Raw genomic sequence first — 24,234 nt, 5'->3', positions numbered from 1 at the left:
TTAATCTTGATTATTAAATATTTATCCAACAAATAATATAAGCAATATGATGATGGTGACTGTTGATGATGATGATTATCATTTATTTAATTTTTGCCCATCCACCCATCCATCCATCCTCCTTCCACTTCCCCGTTGACCAGTTTGCCGCAGATAACATCGCTTCCTGACAGCGCCGCCGCGCCGTTCGTTCAGCCGGGGGTGCGCATGCGCAGTGTCTCAGCAACTTCGCCGAGGTTGCCGAGTTCGCACAAGCGCACAAGGAGGCGTCTACGTTATTATATCTAAGAGCAGCGGCACTTACGGCCGCTTCCGGAGCCTCCGATCCACAGGTTTCGGCAGCGCCGCGAAGTTTTACCTTTACTATCCGTGCGCGGGAAATGCAGGTAGCGGCGCGGCAGCCTCGCGCTGATCCGCGAGTGATGAAGGGGCAACTGGGAGACCAGTAGGCGCCGATCCAGGGGTTGGTTCTGCTTATTTTCTTTTCCGAGTTTAGTACCACGGACTAACTGCGATAACCGTGACCGCGATTCAGGGAAACGGCCGTGCTCCTGTTTTATAATGTGACGTTTGATATTGTTTTAGCTTTGGCTCATCCAGTCGGTACTGGCAATGCGCCACTGCCCGCATCAGTTTTATCAGCCTGGGCTGGTTTCCGAAATGAAGCAGGGAATCCAAGGCAACGGTGAACGGAGATGTTGTTAAAATGACGTGCGGTAACTGCTGCTAGCCAGTTAGCTTCGTGCTGAGGGGCGATGAGCGGCCGCCCGGCGCCGCCGCCGGAACACGACACGCTCCTATCGGACTACGCGCCCGAAATGTAGCCGGACACAAAAGCAAAACTTTGCAATCGGGCCGAAAACAGACCGAGGCGAAGGCTGAGAGGGGAAGGCGGCGGCGCTCGGCCCGCTGCTCCGGTGACATGTCGCTGCCGTCTCCGGTACAGATCAAGGAGGCGAACGCTCACCTCGCCGCGGTGCACAGGCGGGTGGCCGAGCTGGAGCGACGGCTGGGCTCCGCAGAGAAGACGGTGCGGGAGCAGGCGGAGAGTCTCATCCGAAAAGACGAGCAGCTCCGGGCCGCCACGCAGGAGATCGCCGAAGCCAAGGATGGGTACGGCCAGCCGCCTCGCCCGCTGCTTAACCCACACGTCCTCTGCACTTTTACTCCGGCCAACGGCATCATATGCGTGACAAGTTTAGACAACAGGAACAAAATCACCCCTTTTATTCTGTGTGTTTTCCCCTCCACCTTCTCCTTATTCACTAAATTGCCGGCGTATTCATTGCTTTAGGAAACTTAACAGGCAGATGATTATTTTTGTTGGGGATGCGCGCTGCCATGAGGTCCTGCTCGGGACCCGGAACCCAGGAAACGCGCAACGCGGGGTCGCGCCTGTCCAGCTGTTTGGGTCGGAGCACAATAAGAAAACTACTTTTTCTTCTGCTGTATTTTTCGTTGCTCCAACGCCAAAATGCATTTGTAGCCTTAATTGAACTTCCCGCAATCCTGACGAGCTACATTTCAAATATGATGGAAAAAACATTATTTCACCACACGCCATTTAATCTACTCAACATTATAGACAATTCACTTTTGCAGTGATAGCCTAAATAAAATGTACTACTTTCGCGATGATCTGCCTGTCACAGTGAAGCCATCCCTTGCCCCCGCTTCATTGCCGTACTGACGCGCCCCCGCCCTCATTGATTGCCGTACTGACGCGCCCCCGCCCTCATTGATTGCCGTACTGACGCGCCCCCGCCCTCATTGATTGCAGTACTGACGCGCCCCCGCCTCGAACTCGGGCCTTGAGCACAATCCCCCGTTTCACGCTGGTAAATACGACTTTGTAGTGGCGCCCATGTGCTCTCATCTCCTATTTGCGATTCTTCCCACATGACTTGAAGGCAGGAGTAGTGCAGCGTACACCTTTTTCAGGTTTTAAATGTGTTACAGGGCAAAGCAACACAATGTGTGCAAAGTGCCGGTGGCAAAGTTGGACGGTGCATTGATGCGCTCTGTGATTATCACCGAAATTTAACAAGATTTTCGGCGAAAAAAATAGAATATCTGACTTTTATTCTTATAGTATTTTTATAGTATGTGCAGTTTTCTAGGTCAGGCCTTGGTAGCTTATATATGTCGCTGTAGGGAATTAGCCAATATGAAAGTGTTTTTTGTCGCGATTTTTTTCTTAAAGGGAAATTGCATACCTGCATGAAAAGCTGTGCAAATCAGAGGAAATCATCCAGAAGTTTCAGAACATGGTGAAAGAGAAGGACTCCTTGATCGGCCAACTCCGGCACCGCTGTCAGCTCCTGGACAACATCTGCAAGAGCCGGCCGCTGCTGGACAGCGTGCTGTCGCAGATGGCCGAGGCGGAGCGCCTGGGTCCCATCTTCCAGGGGGGTGAGCCCAGCTTATCCCTCACCGACGGCGACTCAAACTGCAGCCCTGAGCGCGTTATCAACCACAGGGACTTCTCCCTCACAGAGGATGACATGGATGACCAGGACCTGGAGGAGAATATCTTTGGAACCACTGTATAATACAAATGGAAGAAAAACTAAAGTTAACAGAGTTGAGGTTTTAAGTGAAAGCTTTAGAGCCGTTTCTTTAAAGTCTGTAGATGCTTTTGTGTTCTGCTTTATTTGATTAGACATTTATGCAAGGCAGGGGTCTACAGAAACATAATGATAGGTGACAGAAAGGTGGGCATGTGCTGAACCAGAACAACGATTCACCCACAATATTGATTAAAAAATGAAGCTTCTGTCAAACTTGCAGGAGACTTTCGTAATCAAATGTGTATTCATTTTACATAACGTGAGAGCTACATGTGATGTTTCTCAAAGATACAGTTTATATTAAAGCAAAGATTGAATCGTAACTACAAGACAAAGTAATCAGAAGTCATGTACTTTTTAAAATTCAAAATGTGAGAGTCTAACTGCAGATATAAAAAGGTAGTGACTTGCAGGATCTTGAGGGCCTGTATATTAGGTGCAGTATGGCCTGTGTTCTAACATCACAGTTAAATTATACTGCTAACTAAGAAGATTGGTGATGAATGCAATAGGTCATATTTTATTTTCAGATGGTGAACTTCTTTCAGGTTAGTAAGTTTTCCTCTAAATAGAGGTAGATTTTGCAGGTCTGTATTAAGTTTTCCAAGTATCTTCTTCATAGAGATTCATTGGGAAAACTGAACTCAAGGCCATTATTTTGGTTTTGTTACAGTATAATTTGGGTCAAAGTCATTCGTAAGTGGTCAGCAAACTTAATTGGTTAAATAAGTGTACTGCTTGTTTTATAGCTTTTTTTTTTTTTTAAATGATTTTATGTATCACCGAAACTAGGAATTTACTCTCTACCAGTCATTTAATAATGAACTTGATGTGTAATCAATTGGATTGCAATGTTGTGGACACAGTGGCCAAGAAGTTCAGCTAAAATATATTTTATCTGTAAGTAGGATTTTAAGAGAATAGTGAAGGTATTCAAGTGACATTTGTGCAGTTTTAAAACCTTCACACACAAACCATACAGTACAGTCTTGGATGTTTGTTCTGCAAGGACGTAAATATTACTTCATAATGTGAGCCAGTAGATCCCTAAATATTGTCCTGTTTTCTAGAATCATAAAGGAACATTGGTTTGCACGTCCTTTGATTTCTTTCATGTTTTTGTAAAATGTGTTAAATTTGCAACTGTGAAGCTGTGGACCAAGCCCTTGTGCACCCACAAGCAATATTAACTCGGTCTCAGATGCACACAAAGCCCGGTGCGTGTGTGAATGTCCGTCACTCTCATGTGGGCCCGGTGCGCGTGTGAATGTCCGTCACTCTCGTGCGGGCCCGGTGCGCGTGTGAATGTCCGTCACTCTCCTGTGGGCCCGGTGCGCGTGTGAATGTCCGTCACTCTCATGTGGGCCCGGTGCGCGTGTGAATGTCCGTCACTCTCATATGGGCCCGGTGCGCGTGTGAATGTCCGTCACTCTCCTGCGGGCCCGGTGCGCGTGTGAATGTCCGTCACTCTCGTGCGGGCCCGGTGCGCGTGTGAATGTCCGTCACTCTCGTGCGGGCCCGGTGCGCGTGTGAATGTCCGTCACTCTCGTGCGGGCCCGGTTCGCGTGTGAATGTCCGTCACTCTCGTGCGGGCCCGGTGCGCGTGTGAATGTCCGTCACTCTCGTGCGGGCCCGGTGCGCGTGTGAATGTCCGTCACTCTCGTGCGGGCCCGGTGCGCGTGTGAATGTCCGTCACTCTCGTGCGGGCCCGGTGCGCGTGTGAATGTCCGTCACTCTCGTGCGGGCCCGGTGCGCGTGTGAATGTCCGTCACTCTCGTGCGGGCCCGGTGCGCGTGTGAATGTCCGTCACTCTCGTGCGGGCCCGGTGCGCGTGTGAATGTCCGTCACTCTCGTGCGGGCCCGGTGCGCGTGTGAATGTCCGTCACTCTCCTGTGGGCCCGGTGCGCGTGTGAATGTCCGTCACTCTCATGTGGGCCCGGTGCGCGTGTGAATGTCCGTCACTCTCATATGGGCCCGGTGCGCGTGTGAATGTCCGTCACTCTCCTGCGGGCCCGGTGCGCGTGTGAATGTCCGTCACTCTCGTGCGGGCCCGGTGCGCGTGTGAATGTCCGTCACTCTCCTGCGGGCCCGGTGCGCGTGTGAATGTCCGTCACTCTCGTGCGGGCCCGGTGCGCGTGTGAATGTCCGTCACTCTCGTGCGGGCCCGGTTCGCGTGTGAATGTCCGTCACTCTCGTGCGGGCCCGGTGCGCGTGTGAATGTCCGTCACTCTCGTGCGGGCCCGGTGCGCGTGTGAATGTCCGTCACTCTCGTGCGGGCCCGGTGCGCGTGTGAATGTCCGTCACTCTCGTGCGGGCCCGGTGCGCGTGTGAATGTCCGTCACTCTCATATGGGCCCGGTGCGCGTGTGAATGTCCGTCACTCTCCTGTGGGCCCGGTGCGCGTGTGAATGTCCGTCACTCTCATATGGGCCCGGTGCGCGTGTGAATGTCCGTCACTCTCATATGGGCCCGGTGCGCGTGTGAATGTCCGTCACTCTCATATGGGCCCGGTGCGCGTGTGAATGTCCGTCACTCTCATGTGGGCTTGCCTTAGCTGATGACGTTGCTTCGGTAAAGCACAGCCTATGCAAAGCTGGTCCTGTGTCCTAATCTGGTAGAGAAAAAGTGACACTTCAACATGCCTCCTATTTTTCTAAAACATAGTCAAGAACCAAACTCCGTTATTTGGTTTACCTAGTACCAGTTTCTTGATGCGTTGGACAGCTACCTTGTTCTAACGCTTCTCTGGTGATCCATAAAGTCAGTCATTTATTTATGGTTAAACTGGGAATTTCTTTGCAGGAGAGTGGGCTCCTGAACGTCTGGCTCGTGCCCTTACATAATCTTGTACTTGAGAATGAGATGCTAAATGCAGTTCTTCATTGTTAAATAGTGTATAAAGCACATTATTCAGGTGTTTTCTGACTGCCCCCCATCCATCACTTCTGAAGGAGGACACAGTGGGGGCTTATCACTGGAATACTTTTATCCCAGTTTACTATATAATCATTCCAAAGGGCACTTTGTTGCGTCCCCACTACTTCCTATGCAAGTATTAGCTTCAAGGACTAATGTAGCCATTACACGGCCAGGCAAACCTTCTGCTATCCAGCTGTAATCCAGGAACAGTCCATCGCATCTTTCCAAAAAAATACCTTATTGTACAAATACCGGGACTAAAGTTGCTTTTGAAATTCATTACTGAAATTGACACTTTTTACAACACCAAAGACTGAGCAAATTGAAAAAGAATGCTGATTTTCTTAGAATTATTGTAAGAGATGTTTTCTTATTAGTCTTGCCTTATATAAGTAGCTGGGAAGTGAAGTGATGGATTACACTCGGGAAATAAGCGCCGTCCAATGGTTACAGAAGCACTTGAACACACTTAAAGACTCATTACTCAAAACAAGCCACTTAATTGCCATTTGCTTGCCTTAATTCAGTCAGTGATGCTACACAGACTCTCACAAGGTTACAAAGAGAGGAAGTTGAACGTAAAAGGCTTTAGCTAGTTTTGGGAAGAGTTTCCTTAGATTTTTCCCCCTTGCTCCTGGTTGCTTCAGAAGTAATTGGCTCATGCAGCCCCTGGTGGGGGAGGCAAGGGGGAGGGAACAGAGAGATGCTGAAAAGTATTGCTTTGACTGCCGACTGAAGTCCCAGGAACCCTCAAAGGGATTTTGTGTATCTTTCACTTAACTGAAACAAGGCTGTTAACTTTTTTACATTCCAGTTTATATATTAAATGAAACCCTGCTGCTGAAACACTGTTGGATGATCTCTAAAGGTGGCAGAGGTATGAGATGAGGCTTAAACTGATAATGAAATACTGGCTTTAATAAAAATGTTGCAGTGCTGTCATCATGTCCTTGTCCTGCAGTTTTTTTTCGTTGAGACAAAACGTGGTGTGGAATCACATTAAGGTACCTTCCCTGCCATGCACGGGATTCCCAGAAATACCTGTGCATTTCACTGCATTTTTGCACTGCAGAGATACTACTCATACACACAAGAATATGCAAACTTCTTTCTCACACACACAGCTATTGTGGGTATCGAACCCACAGCCCCAATTGTAAGGCTACAGTGCCACTCACCCTACCATACCACTCCTACATTAAAGTACTTGCTTGCTTTGGAAGGACACTTCTGTAAACAAAACCGAAAATATGGATCTATTCTAGTCAAAATTCCCTATTTTTTTTGTAGAAAATTTGTCAAAGTGCACCTTATTATGGTAATGGGACTCCGCCCAGGGTCCAAATTCATGGTTAGGCTGTTTCTGGTTTGCGGGTGCGCGCCTTGCTATGGACCGGCATACCATCCGAGGGTACATTTGTGAAGGCAGTGCTCTGTACTGCCTGAGACAGGTCCCAGACTCCTCCCCAAGGATAAGCCACTGGATCCATGTGATCCACATGAGAAAGGTAGCACTGTAAACAATCAATGCAAGGAGCTACTGCTGTGAATGCACCACTTAGAACTGCCCTATGATGACTCCCAGCTGAAAGGAATCACACACACACACAACAAAAGACTCCAGCAGATGTCACGACTTACAAATATTTATTTGAAAGACTGATACAGACAGCGGCTGCTTATTCCTTCTTGGCTGCCGCCTTGCGCATGGCAGCCAGGACGTTGCTGAGCTCCTCTCTCTTTCTTTTAGCACGGATGTGAGTTCCCACCTGATGAGTGAAAAACACACCTCAGTCTCTCCTGACAGCTCCGTGCATGGGAGCAAGCCACCATAACCAACAGCTAACAGCCTTTCACGGATAACATCCACAAGAAACAGGATTGACCACACAAAAAACAGTCTACACCAGAAGGCTATTTTCAACAGTACATACCCTCTTCTTGATGAACTTGAGCGCACGCTTGTCTTTGGAGACCTTCAGCAGCTCCATGGCGCGCCTCTCATAGGGAGCAAAGCCGCACACCTCACGAATCATGTCGCGCACAAACTTGGTGTGCTTGGTCAGTTGCTGGAAATACAAATAGAGCCTCTTTAACTATCTGCCCCAAACGTCATACAGTAATTACGGTGATTTCTGATGAGGCACTTCTGGGAACATGTCACCAAACGGCAGCATCTGTAAATGCTATATCAAGAATATTTCCGCGTAATTAAGCAGTTAAAGGTTTTTGATTCGCGTGCTTCGCGTTACTCAGGTCACCATCTCGACTTCGTTTAGACTTCATTCCAAACCAAGAAAACTACAAAGTTACTCACCCCTCTCCTACGACTGTGTCTAGGTTTGGAAACGTTTTTGGTGACAGGGTGGCCTTTATTAAGGCCCACGGCCATAGGATATCGGATTGCCATTTCTAAACATGAGGAAAAACACAATCTGTTACCTCAACATGTTTGCAAAGCGCAGTTGCAACCACGGAAACAACCTTCAGTCAATGTAATACACATAATATACATATTTTATCTAGGAATATGAATAGAATATATCAAACTATACATCTGAAACCCATCTCTTTTGCAGCTCAAAGACGAAGGTATACTAGCCATCTAAACGGCGCCCGGAGGCAAGCTTGTTGTTTCAAATACAAATAAAACACACGTTAACTATATCCCTTATTACCAATATTATAAGTCGCGTGGTAGAATTATACTGTTAAACAGCACAAACAGAAGAGGATGCTTTAGATTTTTATAAGATTGTAATTCAGCAATCATTTCCCTACCTGTTCTCACTAATGGCGACCACACCGGAAGGACCGTTTCAGCGGAGGATTCTGGGTAACCAAAGCGTATAGGATGGAAAAATATAGAAAACATAAATAGCGCCCTCAGTCGGCCAAGATGACCTAAATTCATGTCTGTTACGAAAACAACTATTTCACCTTAGAAATGTACTTGTTACTTTCGCCGTATTGGCCCACATATAGTTTCATATATAGTTTTATTGCCACGTGTATTTGGGGAAAAAAAACCAAAACAGTGCAATATAAGAACTAAAATACATTGCGGTAAATAAGAAATAAGTAGTGTAGATACTGGTTTGTGAAAAGTGTAAACTAAGTAAAATACTGTATAAAAAGTGCTGAAAAAGTACATTGACAATAGAGTAGCGTAATGCAACGTGGTGGACAGGTACAGGCCACTGGTTATTTTGCGACCTGATGACTTGAGCAGAGTCTCTGAAGCCGGTGGCGCAAGTGGTAATGCACCTGCAGCATATTCCAGAGGGTAGGGCAGTGTAGGATTTTTCAGTCGGGAGGTTTACTTAAGCTAGAAGTCACGATTGTCCAATAGGAATCCTCCTCACCTAAAGTCTCATTGGACGATCATGAACTAATAGTGAAATCCTGCTGCGTGTAACACGTCCCCCCAGGAGTGTGTAGAGGGCGTGAGCTGGGCTGCTGGCATCTACTTCACCCAGGTGTGAGTGACTGTACTTCTTCCTTATGCTGTCTGGGACGGGCACACCATGATCTTGTGCTGGTAAACATATTTCATCATATGCTGTTTCACCACTATTCACTGTAGTGACATTTATTACAAACACACAAACAAACATATAAATTAAAAAAAAATATAAAAAAAATTAAATGAGCAAGAAGCTGGTATGGTGAAGGACATTAACCTGACTGTTTTAACTCCAGAAATCGCTGGCTAGAAAGAAGTGACATTACAGGCATACAAATATCTTAGAAGGAAAAATGTTAGCCATGCTTATATCATGAATGGTAATATTTGTTTTGTGATTTTTTTTTTTTACATTTGATTTTATTGTTTATTTATGGTTAAACTGAAAGGTAATTCATTCACAATTCATAACAAAATTCTCTCAAAATTGTTTTCTGAGCCATATAATCAAAATATTGTGGTAGGCCTCCCTATATACAAACTTCATTGACGTTTAAAATTGTGCACGTAAAAACTACAACTACCAAGGATGTGCGTGACGTGCATTTTGGCGCGGTTTGCGTGCGCGTCGGCCATCTTGCCCCCGCCAGCTCTTTCAAAGAAAGTGGCTGGTTTGTACGCGGCGCTGGAGGAGAATCCAAACTGCTTAGTATATAGGTTTCTAGCGAATGAATTAGATTTTCTAGAAAAGTCATTCTATACACTTATATTACATAACTTTCGTTAATTGCCATTTTGTATTGGCAATTCGGAAACACTGCGGCGGCTCCGAAGTGTAGTTTTGAACGATTTTTTTTGTACTTGAGATGGCGACTGCAACCCCCAGCCGCACGGCTACCGAAAGCGCTCGGTCGGCTAGCACTCCGCTTTCCCCGACGCGGATCTCACGGCTGCAGGAGAAGGAGGAACTGCAGCACCTGAACGATAGGCTGGCCGTCTACATCGACCGTGTGCGGGCGCTGGAGCTGGAGAATGACCGGCTTATGGTGAAGGTGTCGGAGAAGGAGGAGGTCACCACTCGGGAGGTTCATGTCTTTGCTTCCTAACGCGGCGTCACATGCTGCCCTTTTCGGCAGTGTTAACTTAATGTAGATTTGCTGTGCGTTTTCAACTGGATTAATTTAATTAAACGGATCGATATAATGACGTCGGCTAACTTTCTGGTTATTAGCCATTATCACGTAGCACCAGGCTGGCGGCACATGGCTGGCCGGCGGCCGTCGGTCCTGAACGGTACTTTCCTGCCGGTGTAATGAGCCTTTCACCGGCCTTCCGCGGGCCGCTTGATTGCTGGCTTGGCTTTAAGTGTGATTTGCTGGTGGGTTTGCTGGTCAGCTCGTTAAGACAGCTGCGGGCCGTCTAATCACGCTTACCGCGGTAAATTGCCATGTAACTGATTATGTATCTTGCTCATGTCTGCGTGGACCGTCTGATAGAAATTTATGCGCTGTCTGGAATCTGGAAAATTTTTGTGACTTCCTCATATTCGTGTCTTTTTTGCGGCTGAGTCAAACCAAAACTTAGTTGCCAGTCACACCTAAACTGTTTGCACTCGTCCGTTCACGCTATGGGGGTCTGCGTTGGATCTTTTCGGGTTTTCCCGGTTCGGTGGGTGGGGGTGGGATCCCTTCGGTTGTATGAAAATCTGCGGCGCAGATGTTTGTGTGAGACCCGCCTTCCCGCTCGGGTCTTTGCTTTTGCATGGCGCATGGATTGTTTTTGACTACACTTCTTAACGGCGGAGTGTTTCTTCGTTTTACAGTGGCTGGTTTGTTTTGGTATTTGTTTTTTTGTAAATATTGTCAGTTTTTAGTATCCTTCGTATATTTTTAAAACGCCTGTGATGGTCGGCCCTGATTATAAGATGCAGTGGTATGCGAAAACTTCAGGGATCCTCAGTCCTGGCGCTCTGAATCGGATTCTGGATGGACGCCAAGCTATAAAACAGACCCAGCCCGTTTTCCAACAGCTCGACACAGTCGAATAAGGCATGTGTGAATGTATCAGCTACGGAGTGGCAAAAAGGCGGGATCTGAGCTGCTTGTGCACCGGTGGCTTTAAGGGATGAAGAGTTTTTGTTTTGTTTTTTAAAGCAGATGTTTAAGTCATTCAGCCTAGTTGGCGACTGCGTTTGGTGGAATAAATTTTCGAGATATCCAATTTTAATATATGCACAAATCATATACATGCAAGAGAGGGTATATAAATCGGATCGTTTGCCTGTCCTTGTCGTTGCTGTAGATTCCAGTCTAGTGATTCACGTAACAGACACTATCAATGTATTCTCCAGTACTCTTCCTTTCACGGTTGAAATGCCTGGATGACCAATTCCTGGCTGATTTTAAGTAATGGTCTGTGTTGAATAAGGGTTGGTATCATATTGGGAATCTTGTCATGTTTAGACAAACCCTAATTCCCTCAGGTTACCGGCATCAAGGCCTTGTATGAAGCAGAGCTGGCAGATGCCCGGCGTGTCCTGGATGAAACGGCCCGTGAAAGAGCCCGGCTGCAGATCGATCTTGGCAAAGCCAACGCTGAGCTTGAGGAGGCCACCAAGAAGTGAGTCTTCATATGTGGCCATACCGCCTTTTGTGGCAATGTGTGCGTAAGACGGCCAGGGCTGTCCTGGGTCTTCACTGCTGCCTGGTCATGCCTTTGCACAGTCACAACATGTTTGGCACCACATCATTAGGGGTGTGGACTTCCAGAGCAAAACAGAACTCCATAGTACTTCAGCACAGCTATGGTAACTAAAACTCAGTCAACATACGACGCGAGAGTCAAGTTCTGTTCTGGGACAGGTGGTCAGAAGTTTGTTGGAATGCAATTTATTTGATCAAAGATGGTTAGAATATAGCATTCCGTTTTTCATACTTCATATTGAGCAGTAAGCAGATTACACCTGCGTAAATGTGAGTCTGGTTGGGAGTTCTGCCTTAGTACAAGCTCAGGTGTGTTGTCATCACACAACAGCAATTCAAAGAAAATGGTTGCTCTTATTTAAATAAAGCAAATTGTGGTTAAAACAAACTTGGATTCCAGTGAAATATAGCTGTTAAAACAATGATGCAGATAGAGACCGTGATATCTGTTTGGCACTATTTACTCTGTTGCTTAGAAACATACTCAGACAGGAAGTGCAGCTAGGAATGCAGCTCTGATGAGAAATGAATGCAATCGCACTTAGAAGTTTAGAATTCTAACGTAGCATGTGTTTTCACATTTTTTGATTCCCCACGCATTGATGTGGTATGTAGTGATGTAATCTGCAGTTTTTTGTCTACCAAAGTGACACGGTGGTGGGATGTTGCCTGAAGATGACATGGCGTGTCTCTAGGATTCAGTTTTAAATTACTGTGTGTTCCTCAAGAACCACAGAGGTATGAATGTAGCTAAGAACAGTTATTGTTGCGCCTGGTCATTGGCCCTTTTACCAGTGTTCTGGGGTATGAAGAAGAAATGTGTCACTGGTACAGGGATTTGTGCTGCAATTACAGCCGTCCATCCAGATCTGCAAATTTTACACTCGTGGTTTTAGTTATTTGTGAGTTGGCTGTGTACATTGTTAGATATTGTTGGAGCTTTCCAAGAGATCACAGAAGCTCATAGACAGTGCGTGAGCCATAAACAGTTCTGAGAATAAGCTGGATCATGTAAAATCATATGTAAGTGTTTCTCGGGTACCAGCTTCACTCACATCGACACGGGATGAAAGATTTTGTAGGAATGCAGTTTATTTGGTCAGAGAATCAGAATATTACTTTGTACATGCAGTGGCATGATTTTAAATGGTTCGTATATGCAAAGTCTAGGTAGGAAATGTCACTGCAATTTAACATGCGAAATATATGGTCCTGTTTAGAGGCGTATGTGTTGTGGTGACTGCTTCCTAAGTACTGACTTTGGAGGTGTCCTTCACTGCTTCCTGTTTCTCCTCCTCTTCCAGTTGGAAAAAGAAGGACGGTGATCTGGCTTCAGCTCTGGCCCGCATTAAGGAGCTGGATTCACTGTACATCAGGAGCGAAGCGGCGCTCAGCACTGCCGCGAGTGAGAATGCGTCTCTCGGCGCTGAGCTTGCTGACCTGAAATCCCAGCTCACTAAGGTTTGTTACTGTCTCCACTGTGGGCCATCTGGCAAAATGCTAAGTGTTTAATCATATTTGAGAGTCTCAGGGTGAGGTTTTACCAATAGTTTGACATGGCTTGTAAATCCACTATTTTAGTAGGCTGTGAATTTTACTTTATTTTTATATAATGCCTTTCACAACATAGCTGCCCCAAGTTTAGTCAAAGGTGATATTCTATCCACGAGTCAGCATGACTGTAAAATAGACAAGGGGGGCAAAGAATTTGGTGAGACTATTTCAGACCTGGGATGAATGTGTATCTAAAATACATATGTACATCATGGATTGATTCAGTTTAAAATTCTTCAGAGTCCATTATTCAAATGAGAAATTGGCTAAAATATACCCATCCATTACAGCAATATGCAGCAAAGTTCTACCTAGTTGGCGTACATTTTGGGCGTATTTGTAGTCAATTTCTGGCCTCCTGTATTCAACTCTGCCATCCCTCTGCGGTCGGCCTATAATGCCAAGCTCCTTTAGTGCAATATGTGGCCTATTGCCACATGGAGACCACTTCCACCAAGGCTCAGGGAAACGCATTTGCCTTTGATAGTCTTGTTGCGCACTGCATAATTCTCAAACTCGATAACCTGCCAAACTTTGGACAAAGGGTGTGAGAAATCACATCTTTACTTTGGAAAATATGGACTAATGCTGTAACCTGAATGGTTGCTTTAAGGCGCATGCCTATTTCATATAGTCAGCACGTTCTGTGTTGTTTTACTTGTTTGCTTATCGTTTCGTTTATTTTTTTGTTTAATGCAGTTTTCCCTTGATTTATTAATTATTTAGTTTTTTTGTCCTTTGTGTTCCATTGCTCCGGAGTTGGTGGGGATGTCACTTTTATTAGTACACTTTATTTTCTGCCAAGTGTGCTTTGTTCATGTGTGTTGTGAATGGTTTAAGTCTCAAAGGTGAAATAAAAAAAAAACTGCCCCCCCCCCACCCACCCAGGCTGAAGATGCTCATGCAGTTGCTAAGAAGCAGCTGGAAACAGAAACTTTGCAGAGAGTGGATTTGGAGAACCGCTGCCAGAGCGTGTCGGAGGAACTGGAGTTCAGGAAGACCATGTTTGATGAGGTTCGCTTTGACTGGCCTTTTTTTTGATTGGTCGTTCTCCCTTTTAGACCAATCAATTTGCTTTCTGTATTGTGTGGATTTTGATCCGTTCAAGTATCCCAAACGTTTTTGCCCCTTCCTGAAGTTTTTCCAAAAGTGCTTCATCAGTTCCTAAAGGTTTTCCAGAAGCACTTCCTCTGTTCTACTCTCTCGATACCCTTGAATTTAATTTAGCTGCCTTTCATCCCACAGTTGTAATAATAGGGTTCTGTAAATAAATGAAGTACAGATTTTGCTTAAAATGACCGTACAGAGTATTTATTTATATTCATGGGAAGTGTTGTTGTTGTGCCCCTGGCTTGTACGGACGGATGATCAGTGCTTAGGTGGTTAAGATGACGTGTACCTAAATGGACTTCATTAAATATGTAGCCTTAAATAATTGAATTTGTGGGAATTTAAACCGGAAACCGTGATTCTGTAGCTGCGCTCCGTTCGCAGGAGGTGCGCGAGACTCGCAGGCGTCACGAGAAGCGGATGGTGGAGGTGGACAGTGGGAACAAGCAGGACTATGACTACAAGCTGGCGCAGGCACTGCAGGATCTGCGCAAGCAGCACGAGGATCAGGTGGCCGTCTACAGGGCGGAGCTGGAGCACACGTTTAAGGCCAAGGTATGGGCGCCAGCTGCAAGGCTCTGAGGCTTATGGGGGCTGATGGCTATGGCTGCTCACGCTTGTTTTGGAGCGTATGCAGTATTTTACTACAGGACACGATAGGGCTGTACATATACCTCAGGACGTTAGTCCATCATTCTGCATTGCGGTTTACTAGGAGGTATGTGGCCAAGTTAGTAGAGCATATTTTGGGGAGGTCGATTAAACTGGGCGGTCTGAATATCTTTTAACTTTCTCATGCGACCATAGACGCTTATTTTCCTACAATGAGTACACCACAAGAACAGAGTGCTTTGGCAAGTTACTCGTGATGTTAGATATTGTAATACCATGGCAATTAGACATGTTTTAAAGAATTCTGCCACTTGCAGAATTGTAGTATCAGTGTTTAGAAGTGAAATATAAATGAAATAGTGATTTCAGCTCTCATCAGTTATACTTAAGGATTATAATTCACTGCGTGTGACTGTTGGGTGATTCCCTCCCTCCCGCTCTCCTTCCTGGCTTGCAGCTGGATCACGCCAAAGTGTCGTCTGACCTCAATGACCAGGCTGTAAACGCAGCTCGAGAGGAGCTGCAGGAGTCACGCATGAGGATTGAAAGCCTCAGCTACCAGCTCTCCGCCTTCCAGAAACAGGTGTCTGCTCTGCATTATCACGTTATACCAACCGGGAATCTTGTGTCCATTTAATACTGTAGCAGTAACTTGCTGAAGTGTTCATTGTACTTTAAGCAAACATTTGGTTTGGTGTTTGTGCTTATGTGATGAACTTTAAGCTTTTCTTTAGGCCCATGTCAGAACATATGGTATCCTTTATATTTCTCTATGTATTTATGCATAGCTGCTGAGCACCGACAACGCCAGCAGCATCACCTTTGGCTTTATCTGCCGCCACACAGGCCAGTGCAGCTGAGGAGCGCATCCGCGAGCTGGAGGAAGTCCTGGCCGGCGATCGGGAGAAGCATCGGCGTCAGGTGGACGGCAAGGAGCGCGAGATGGCCGAGATGAGGGAATGCATGCAGCAGCAGCTGAATGAGTACCAAGACCTGCTGGACGTCAAGCTGGCCCTGGACATGGAGATCAACGCCTACAGGAAGCTGCTGGAGGGAGAGGAAGATAGGTCAGCTTTCTGCTGCCTCTTACTGCTAGCAGAGTTCCACAGTGGCTGATTAGAAGGGATATAAATATGAGAGCTAGTGACACCTTTCCCTAGCAGTTAATAACACTAATACTTATCTTGCCTGTCATATGTGAAGCTAGCCACACGTTTACATGGACTGCTCTGTAACGATTGAACTGTATATGGTTTTCTTTAGTGTAGGCCTCTGCCAAAGCATTGCTCTATACAGAAGACGTTAGTTTTGGTCTTTACACAACTGTGATAGGTTGTTCTAAACCACAGTTATAAAATGTACTGTTGGGTGCCAACACTATAAAACCTGTGCTGGTTTGAACACTTAATCTCATCTCCATCAGGTTAAAACTGTCTCCCAGCCCATCTTCCCGGGTGACAGTGTCTCGAGCTGCTACCACCAGCAGCAGCACCACACGCTCGTCTCGCGCCAAGAGAAAGCGAGTCGAGCTGGAAGAGTCTGGGGCCGCAAGTCAGCCTAAGGTCCACATTAACCAAGAAGCCGAGGCCTCGGGCAACATCACTGTCGAGGAGATAGACCTAGAGGGCAAGAGTGTCACCCTCAGAAATGTATCTGAGAAGGTAAAGCACTGCCTGAGACCATACCTGCCATGAAGCTCATGGCCCTAATGAAGTGTGAAATTGGGGAAGGTCTGTGGTACTTGTGTCACGCCTTAATTTTTGCGCAGGATCAATCACTTGGCAGCTGGAGACTGAAAAGGAAAATTGGAGACGGGGATGAAATAACCTACAAATTTACACCAAAATATGTCCTCAAAGCAGGGCAGACTGTCACGGTATAGAGTAGTTTCTTTTTAAATCAATCAGCTTAAATAGAAAAGATTGGGATTGTGATCCATCTGAATTATTTGCTCTCCTGCCTAGATCTGGAGTGCTGATGCTGGAGTGTCTCACAGTCCACCCACTGACCTGCTCTGGAAAAGCCAGAGTTCCTGGGGCACTGGTGACAATATTGTCACCTTTTTGGTGAACTCAAATGGCGAGGTGTGTCTTCTCGCGTGGATTTCACTCCAGCGAGCACTGAGAAATCTCTCATTTCTGTATCTTGTTTGGTATTTAAGTTTTCTGCCCTGACAATATTAATGCAGTTTCTTCATCTGCTCAGGAGGTGGCCAAGAGAACGGTCACCAAAATCATAGTACATGTGGAGAATGAAGATGATGAGGATGCTGACTTTGGTGAAGAAGATCTCTTCCATCAACAGGTACATGATCCCTGTTTGCCCTAAACGCTTCTGAACTTTATCTGGTGGAAGGTGTTTTTACAAAGATCTTACTGTCTGTTTTCCCTTTCATTCTAGGGAGACCCAAAGGCTTCATCCAGGGAATGTTTAATTATGTGAAGAATTTCAGTCCCCCCCCCCCCCCCCCCCCACAGCAACTTTAAATATTTTTGTACATTTCAGTCTTGTTGATTTTTCTTTTCTTAGTTTCCAAACCAGTCAGCCTCATATGTTTTGAAATCATTTTGTCATGAATTATGCCTAATAGTTATATGCAATCTTAAACTTTTAAAGTTTTAGGATTGTTCCCAAAAATATTATGAATTGTGGGATTCCCCCCATGCTACCCAAAGCTGGGTAGAGATGGGGTTGGTGAACTTATTTTATAACTGCCACTGTCCTGGGTGTATTTCATTAAGGTTGCCTTATCAATGAGGCATTCTAATGGTTTTTATGATTCATTGATTGAAAGCCTTTGGGAGCAGGTCTGGTGGATCTAGACTGACAAAAAGGGAGACCCTGAGTTAGAGATTTTTACCACCGAGACTAACAAGAAACTGGCTCTAATTGGAAGATTTTAGTAGCTGTAGTTTTCCATCGGCTGGTTCTATTGTTAATTTTAATAGAGGCATATATATGCCTTACCTGCTAAGAAATGCTCTAAGGGCAGAAATCAGGAAATGAGATTTCAGTATTTAGAATCAGATACTGATCGTGTCAGCTGGCATCCATACTGATAGTGTTGTGACCATTTGAACAGATTTTAAACTGGCATGATTTCACTCGTAGGTAGTAACTGACACTATTTAGCTGCTTAGACTGGCTTTGCAGAGGCGAACAGGGTGGAATTTGCAGGATTGATGGTCAGTTTGTTCAGTGGTTAACCATGGTTGAATGCAAGGATGTGGACACAATTGTCACATCGTGAAATATTTTAAATTGGGGCGGGGAGTGGTTTAGTAAATGCTGATTCTCCAGGAAGAGTGTTAATCTTGGGCATTTAGCCTCCCAATAAGAGGTGACTTAAAACAATTTCTGCAGCACTACATGGTGAATTTCCGTCAGTTGGGTCACTGTCAGTTTTCTTAACAAGGTTGCCATTTTTGGCCCTGTTGACCCGAGAAATCTTATTGAAAGATGTTTACAATCGGTTCCCACTAGATTTTACAGCCATGCATTTCACTGGAGCAGTCCTAGGGTTAGCGGCCATCGCATCATGATACAGTGGATAAAAGTGATTATAAGAGAAGCCTTCAGGGATTAAGGCCAGACCTGAAGCCATCCGTGTTTCACTGTCCACTTTCCAGTCTGAACGGTCAGTGCTATGATTTTATGACCTTATTGACAAGGCATGCGCTGCGTGCGACAAACTTACTTGGTGATAACCTTGTGATTTACCTTGGTATTTGTACATATTTTGGGGAGGAAATATAACGTGCGTCCACCTTGTTCATATTAATGCTTACTGTCGGTTGCAATAATCCATGTTGAATTTATATACCTTTTTATAAGTATAAAATTGTTTCTCAGACATATGCAAATATTTTTTTAAAAGTAAAGGTGGTTATCGGCAAGGTTTCTACAACTATAAGATGATGTCGTACCACTGAATGTACTATTTGGTTGTGATGGAGTATTGACTTCTCAAAAGAAATGAATACTCCTGTGTCTTAATGTGCAGTATTCAACTGATTGAACTTAGTACTGTGTTCATGGCATAATTGTCTGCATTGTCTACAAAGATGCATGATTTAAATCGGCCCTGACACCAGTCAGCTCACTGGTGCAAATGCGTCGTCCGCCATTCTTTAGGCAGCCGTAAAGGTGCAGAGTTACGGTCACAGGTCTCTCTAGACAATGGATTTCAGAAACAGAATCCGGAGATCTGTCTCAGGATCTGAAAACTAAGGAGCCTTGTCTGTTATCGCCAACATTTGGTATTCTAAGCCAGGACATCGGCATCTTTGTGGGTGGGGCTGGATTGGTGAAAAAGCCACCTCAATCTCGTAGCTGCTTTTTAGCTAAAAGGAAATGCGGAGTTGATCCATGTTTTTATCATTGCACTCGAGTGCAAAATAAGCTTAAAGCCCTGTGTTGTCTCCACAGCTATTTCATACACATTGTTTGCCTGGGAAACAATTTTTTTTCTTCAAATGCAGTGCCCTGCAAAAATATTTTTTTATTGAATGATTCTATATCACTCACCTAGTAATCATGCTTGTATCAAATGTTTGTTTAAAGATGGTAAAGTTTAGGTTAAACATGCAGATTGACTTTGCTTAAATAGCTTAGATAGTTTGATGTGCTCAAAGGAATTGATCTCGTTAGCACAGCATTTTGGCATTTCTGAAAAGTGTTGGAAAACTGAAGCTGATTACACTGGTAGAAAATTTTAGTAGCTTAAGTATTTGGTTCTGAGGATATCAGATCACTTAGCAGGATTTCACTTGGAAACAACTGATTGTTGTACACTGCTTTAAGTGATCTGTCTTGAACATTCAGCAGCAGCCTGCCAACCACTGACATTTTAATAAGAGTTTTTAAATGAGCTTTTATTGTTTAATATGCACTGGTTTAAAGTATTTTACACTGCCAGATTTCTGTTCAAGTTTCTCAGAATATAATGTGACAATGTGTTCTGGGAATCAAATTGTCAGCAGAGTCTGTAAAAATCCCAATCTGAATGATAGCATACTGAATCATGTCTTACTGTAAGGAGATTGCAGTTTCATACTCTGAAATGCACAAAATGATGCGCAATAATGTGATGTCTCATGTTTACTCGAGCCATGAAAAAATTGTGAATAAATTTTCGACTTCAGCTTTTGTTAAGGGGAAAAACCTAAACTTTATCATTATATAGGGGAATTGTAGGAGTGCATGCCAAAAGTGTTTTCCCCCATGAGTTATTTACATTTATATTGACATTTTTGTACAACATAATACAATAAATGTTTTACCTAAGTCTCCTGGTTTTCTTTAAATGAATGGGTTTTTTGCCTATTAACCGTATAGTCTTGTGTAGGGAAGCCATTTAAAGATATTCCAGATTATTTCCAGCATGATGGATAACTGGCTGTCACACTCCTTAAGCTGTGGATACACTTCACAGGTTGTCAGGTCAGTCGTGGGGAATCCTGTGTGCCCCTCACCATGACATCAGTCCTGATGTCTGATGAGCTGTGCAGAACCTTCTCTAGTTTGGTTTGTGGTATGGGTCTGCGTTCAGTAACCTTTCCAACCACAAGCCATGGGTGGCACCCTGACCTGATTGGCCGTAGCTGTGGAGCGGACTTGTCGGTCCCACACATGCTTCACACCGACCTGGCAGTCCACATGACAGAAAGACACCAACCCGGCTGCCCTCCCATGGTGCGATGGTCTGGTGCCCACTGTATGTGCTCTTGACGCTGGCTGGTGGTCAGCGTTGGCACTGCAGCTGCACGCACTAGGACCCGATGCCGTGTGTTGTGACATCACTGACGGGATTCATTAGAATCATTGACTTGTTCTGCAATAGCCCGTCTATTGGTTTGTACCACGAAGGAATAGCCTTCATTCACATTCCACATTGACTTAAGAATTTGTATAACTATAATTTTGGTTAAATAAGTTGCCGTTTTTCTCTTAAATCGATTTTGGTTTATTCATGATTGCACTGAAAACCAAATGACAAAAAAACAGATGTATCCAGTCTGCATTTGAATCTACATCTGCCTCTTTCTAGGCTATAAAACAGGCTTAGGAACACAGGCTTAAACTTCATGAGGCCATTTGACTAAAAAAGAAATTACAAATGGAAAATATATTAACTCATTTGAACGATGAATATATTAGGGAGATGTGATTACCTAAAGCTGAACCGTAAGAACAATGAATAATTTTGTTGGACAAGGAAGACTGCAAACCTCATATGTTTCATACTATGGTGCATCTCAAATATCAGGAATAACTGGTGAACTGCTGACTGGGACGTGAGAGGTACTGGTAATGCAGTCAGCAATCTCTAAATGTTTTAACATTGCTTAACTCTTATAATTTCTCTTTCTGCAGTAAATACTACCTAAATTAAGTTTATTGTAACAGCTTTTAAACCAGTTCTGTCAGAAGTGGGTAATTCAAGTTCTAAAAATATGACCATACATATTCTTATTGTTAATCAAAACTAGAGTTTATGCATTGACAGACTAACCAAGCAGCATGTGTAAGTTACAGTCCGTCACATGACAAGAAGACACTTACTAATGCACATTGCAGATGTGCAAATACTATGCAGTCCATGTGCAAACCAGTTAAGAGGCCAAATTTGGGTCAAACATGCATGCTATGTTTGTAGTGGCACTGGAGAACATATTTGTGTGAGAATTTGATATTTGCCATATCGAGGCATTAGCTAATTTAGCAAATTATAAAAAAAACAGCAGCTGTTGTACCATGTAAAACTGCATTCTGGCGCAAGTCTTCACTGAGATATACTTCTAGGATGTTCTAGCTGTTGATCGACTGCACTGCAAATATAAATGCATACAGAGGAGAGACCAGCTATTGGAAAACAGGAAATACAGAACCGATCCATAACCCCGTGGAGCCCCAGTTTTCAGTGTTAAGGGTTAACTGGTCACTGGGGACCCACAGACAGTCAATCAAGCACTGGGAGGGAGAAAAATGTGGACTTTCCGGGGGTTCTAGAGAACTGGGTTGATAAATACTGGTGTTAAGGTATGTGAAGTGTGGCACATCATTTTTTACAGTCTGGAGCACGTTGATTAGCAAGTCTATTTCCTTCCAATCAAAAAATTTGCAGTTAGGAATATTGATGTCCCTAAATTGCCCATGAAGTCTGACCAAATGTGTGTCTGTTCTGCTAAGGACTGGCATCACATCCAAGGAGACACCCTTTGGTTTCTTAGGATACCTCCTAGGCTCTCTGACACCATGTGCAGGATAAATGGAATGGATATTATTTTGCATAGTTTCTTTGAATGATTTGATATTGACATCATTATAAATGTTTGTAAAAGAATAATGAACTGATTTTATTACATGGGAATTTTGTTAGTTGCTGAAACTGCCTAAATTTAAGCTTTCTTATAATTGATGATAGATGTACTTCACTGGGATGCCGTCTCTGGGATCGCAGGATTAACATCCGTAAAATAGAAAATATACAGTGTAGCCAAAAATTTGTTTGTGCATTATGAAATAGTAAAAATAAACTGAGAATATTGAAGAACAAACAAAAAACTGTCTAAATTGTTACAATTTATGTATGTAAAGAAACAAAAACATTTATGCAACACATTCTGGAATAATTTTCAAATTATGTAATTTATTGCCTTCAAATAATTATATGCACACCTGGCCATTCATAGAGTTGGAGGAATATGTGACAACGAGAGGAGTTCTCAGCCATAATAGATTATTTAACACGACGTGTAACAGCAGGTGTCCCAAATAGGCATGCCCTTAGTTTCTACAAGTAGCCTTGGTGGTCATTCTCCACATAAGCATTTTCAGGGTTAGTTCAGTTTTCCCACATGGCTAAAATCGTGAAATACCCAATGCATTGAGGGAAAGAATCATAAAATTTCACAGTCCGGATCTTTCTGTTTGAAAAATTGCCACCACACTTGATATGAGGCAGACTACCCTGCACTACATCATTCAGAAATTTAAGAAGGCTGGTGGATTGGTTATTCTGGAGGGAAGATGGAGAAAGAGAAGGACCAGTTCAAGGACAGACAGGTACATCAAAGAGATGAGCTATGAAAAACCGAAAGATGTTTGCTACACAGATTGCAAAGCAAGTCAAGAAGGCTATTAGAATTCAGGTTTGTACATAAACAATAAAGAACAGGCTGAACGGACGTGGGCTGCATGGCAGGGTTCCTTGGAAGCCATTCATAAGTAAAAAGAACACACTGAAATGTCTAAAATTTACCAAAGAACATGTTGACAAGTCTATCAGCTTCTGGAAATCTGTTCCACGGTCTGATGAATCCAAATTCAACAGGTTTGGATCAGATAGTCATCAGAGAGTGTGGCGCAACTCAAAGGAGGAGTATAGTCCCCAGTGCCTAAATCCAACCATCAATCCATCAAACATGGTGGTGGGAGCGTGTTGATTGCTGAACCATCCATGAAGCTTCGTTGTTTTATTGATTGATACTTAATTTTGGTTTTAAACCGAGGGAACTGGGTGAACCCATTAATCTGCCGCTAGTGTGTGTGATTACTACACTGAGAATCATCTGAGAATCATTTGTCCCACGGTTGGATTGGTTGGGTCTATGCCTGTATGCGATTTATTTAAAGGTTAATAACCCAGAGAATGTGGTGTGAAAAAAATTACGTTAAATTTCCGCGAGGTAGAGCCTTAAACTGTGTATTCTCTGTTTAAATTGTGCATAGCTAATAGATTAAGCCGCCGATCCGATCGAGTTATCTGCTTTTATTTTTCAGATTATTTTGAAATTATTTCACTGACAAAATATAGTATGACAAAATATCCACGTGTTTACTGCAGACACATCTCAAGCCTAATCCTCCCCCTCAGCAACACGTTACTTCAGACAGCCGAGCCACCGTGTGACATTCACCAAATGACTAGTCTAAATTATTTATGGAATATTTTGTAAACCATGTCGCATGGTAGCACGGCAGTGTGCAAGCATTTAGAAGAAATTATTTGAGGTGAGTAATTAATCGTAAACTGATTAAAAAAAATAAAGATAACATCATCCTACTAAATATCCAACAATCGTAAGTAACCACAATATTGGCAGAGACTGTACTAAATATGCGCAATGGTAACATGTCAAAATATTTAAAATGTTATTTTAATATCGGCTGTTTACATAACTTCTTATTAATTATGCACACTATAACAATGTGATTTATGGTACGAATATTAGTTACAGCGATACAATCGCCTCAAACTGGTCATTTCAGTTGGATAAACACCACAGAACCAAAACAAACGGCGGCGCGCAGCTTCCGCCAGACGCATCTTTTCAAACGGCCTCGAGCGCCCTCCGTAT

The 24,234-nt window shown here is 44.1% G+C and overlaps 3 protein-coding genes across 3 annotated transcripts; 2 read left to right on the top strand and 1 right to left on the bottom strand.

Moving 5' to 3' along the window:
* Positions 1 to 248: 248 nt before the first annotated feature.
* On the top strand, positions 249 to 6,433 carry LOC125708913 (vimentin-type intermediate filament-associated coiled-coil protein-like). Its single transcript, XM_048976837.1, has 2 exons — positions 249 to 1,113; positions 2,204 to 6,433. Exons 1-2 carry the CDS (start codon positions 923 to 925, stop codon positions 2,550 to 2,552), a joined length of 540 nt encoding a protein of 179 aa, XP_048832794.1. The 5' UTR covers positions 249 to 922; the 3' UTR covers positions 2,553 to 6,433.
* Positions 6,434 to 7,118: 685 nt separating this feature from the next.
* On the bottom strand, positions 7,119 to 8,383 carry rpl36 (ribosomal protein L36). Its single transcript, XM_048976838.1, has 4 exons — positions 8,270 to 8,383; positions 7,806 to 7,900; positions 7,423 to 7,557; positions 7,119 to 7,257 (listed from the first exon to the last, which is right to left on the bottom strand). Exons 1-4 carry the CDS (start codon positions 8,361 to 8,363, stop codon positions 7,168 to 7,170), a joined length of 414 nt encoding a protein of 137 aa, XP_048832795.1. The 5' UTR covers positions 8,364 to 8,383; the 3' UTR covers positions 7,119 to 7,167.
* A 1,148-nt stretch (positions 8,384 to 9,531) lies between these two features.
* Positions 9,532 to 20,158, top strand: lmnb2 (lamin B2). The gene is made up of 12 exons (XM_048976447.1): positions 9,532 to 9,979; positions 11,377 to 11,513; positions 12,901 to 13,057; positions 14,039 to 14,164; positions 14,645 to 14,815; positions 15,330 to 15,455; positions 15,719 to 15,939; positions 16,296 to 16,533; positions 16,641 to 16,748; positions 16,837 to 16,956; positions 17,078 to 17,176; positions 17,273 to 20,158. The coding sequence occupies exons 1-12, from the start codon at positions 9,761 to 9,763 to the stop codon at positions 17,312 to 17,314; spliced, it is 1,764 nt and encodes a 587-aa protein (XP_048832404.1). The 5' UTR covers positions 9,532 to 9,760; the 3' UTR covers positions 17,315 to 20,158.
* Positions 20,159 to 24,234: the final 4,076 nt, after the last annotated feature.

Source organism: Brienomyrus brachyistius, chromosome 15 (genome assembly GCF_023856365.1).
Source record: "Brienomyrus brachyistius isolate T26 chromosome 15, BBRACH_0.4, whole genome shotgun sequence".
In the NCBI taxonomy this organism is placed as follows: Eukaryota; Metazoa; Chordata; class Actinopteri; order Osteoglossiformes; family Mormyridae; genus Brienomyrus; species Brienomyrus brachyistius.
Note: the sequence above shows the minus strand (reverse complement) of the source record. Positions and strands in the feature narration are given on the sequence as shown.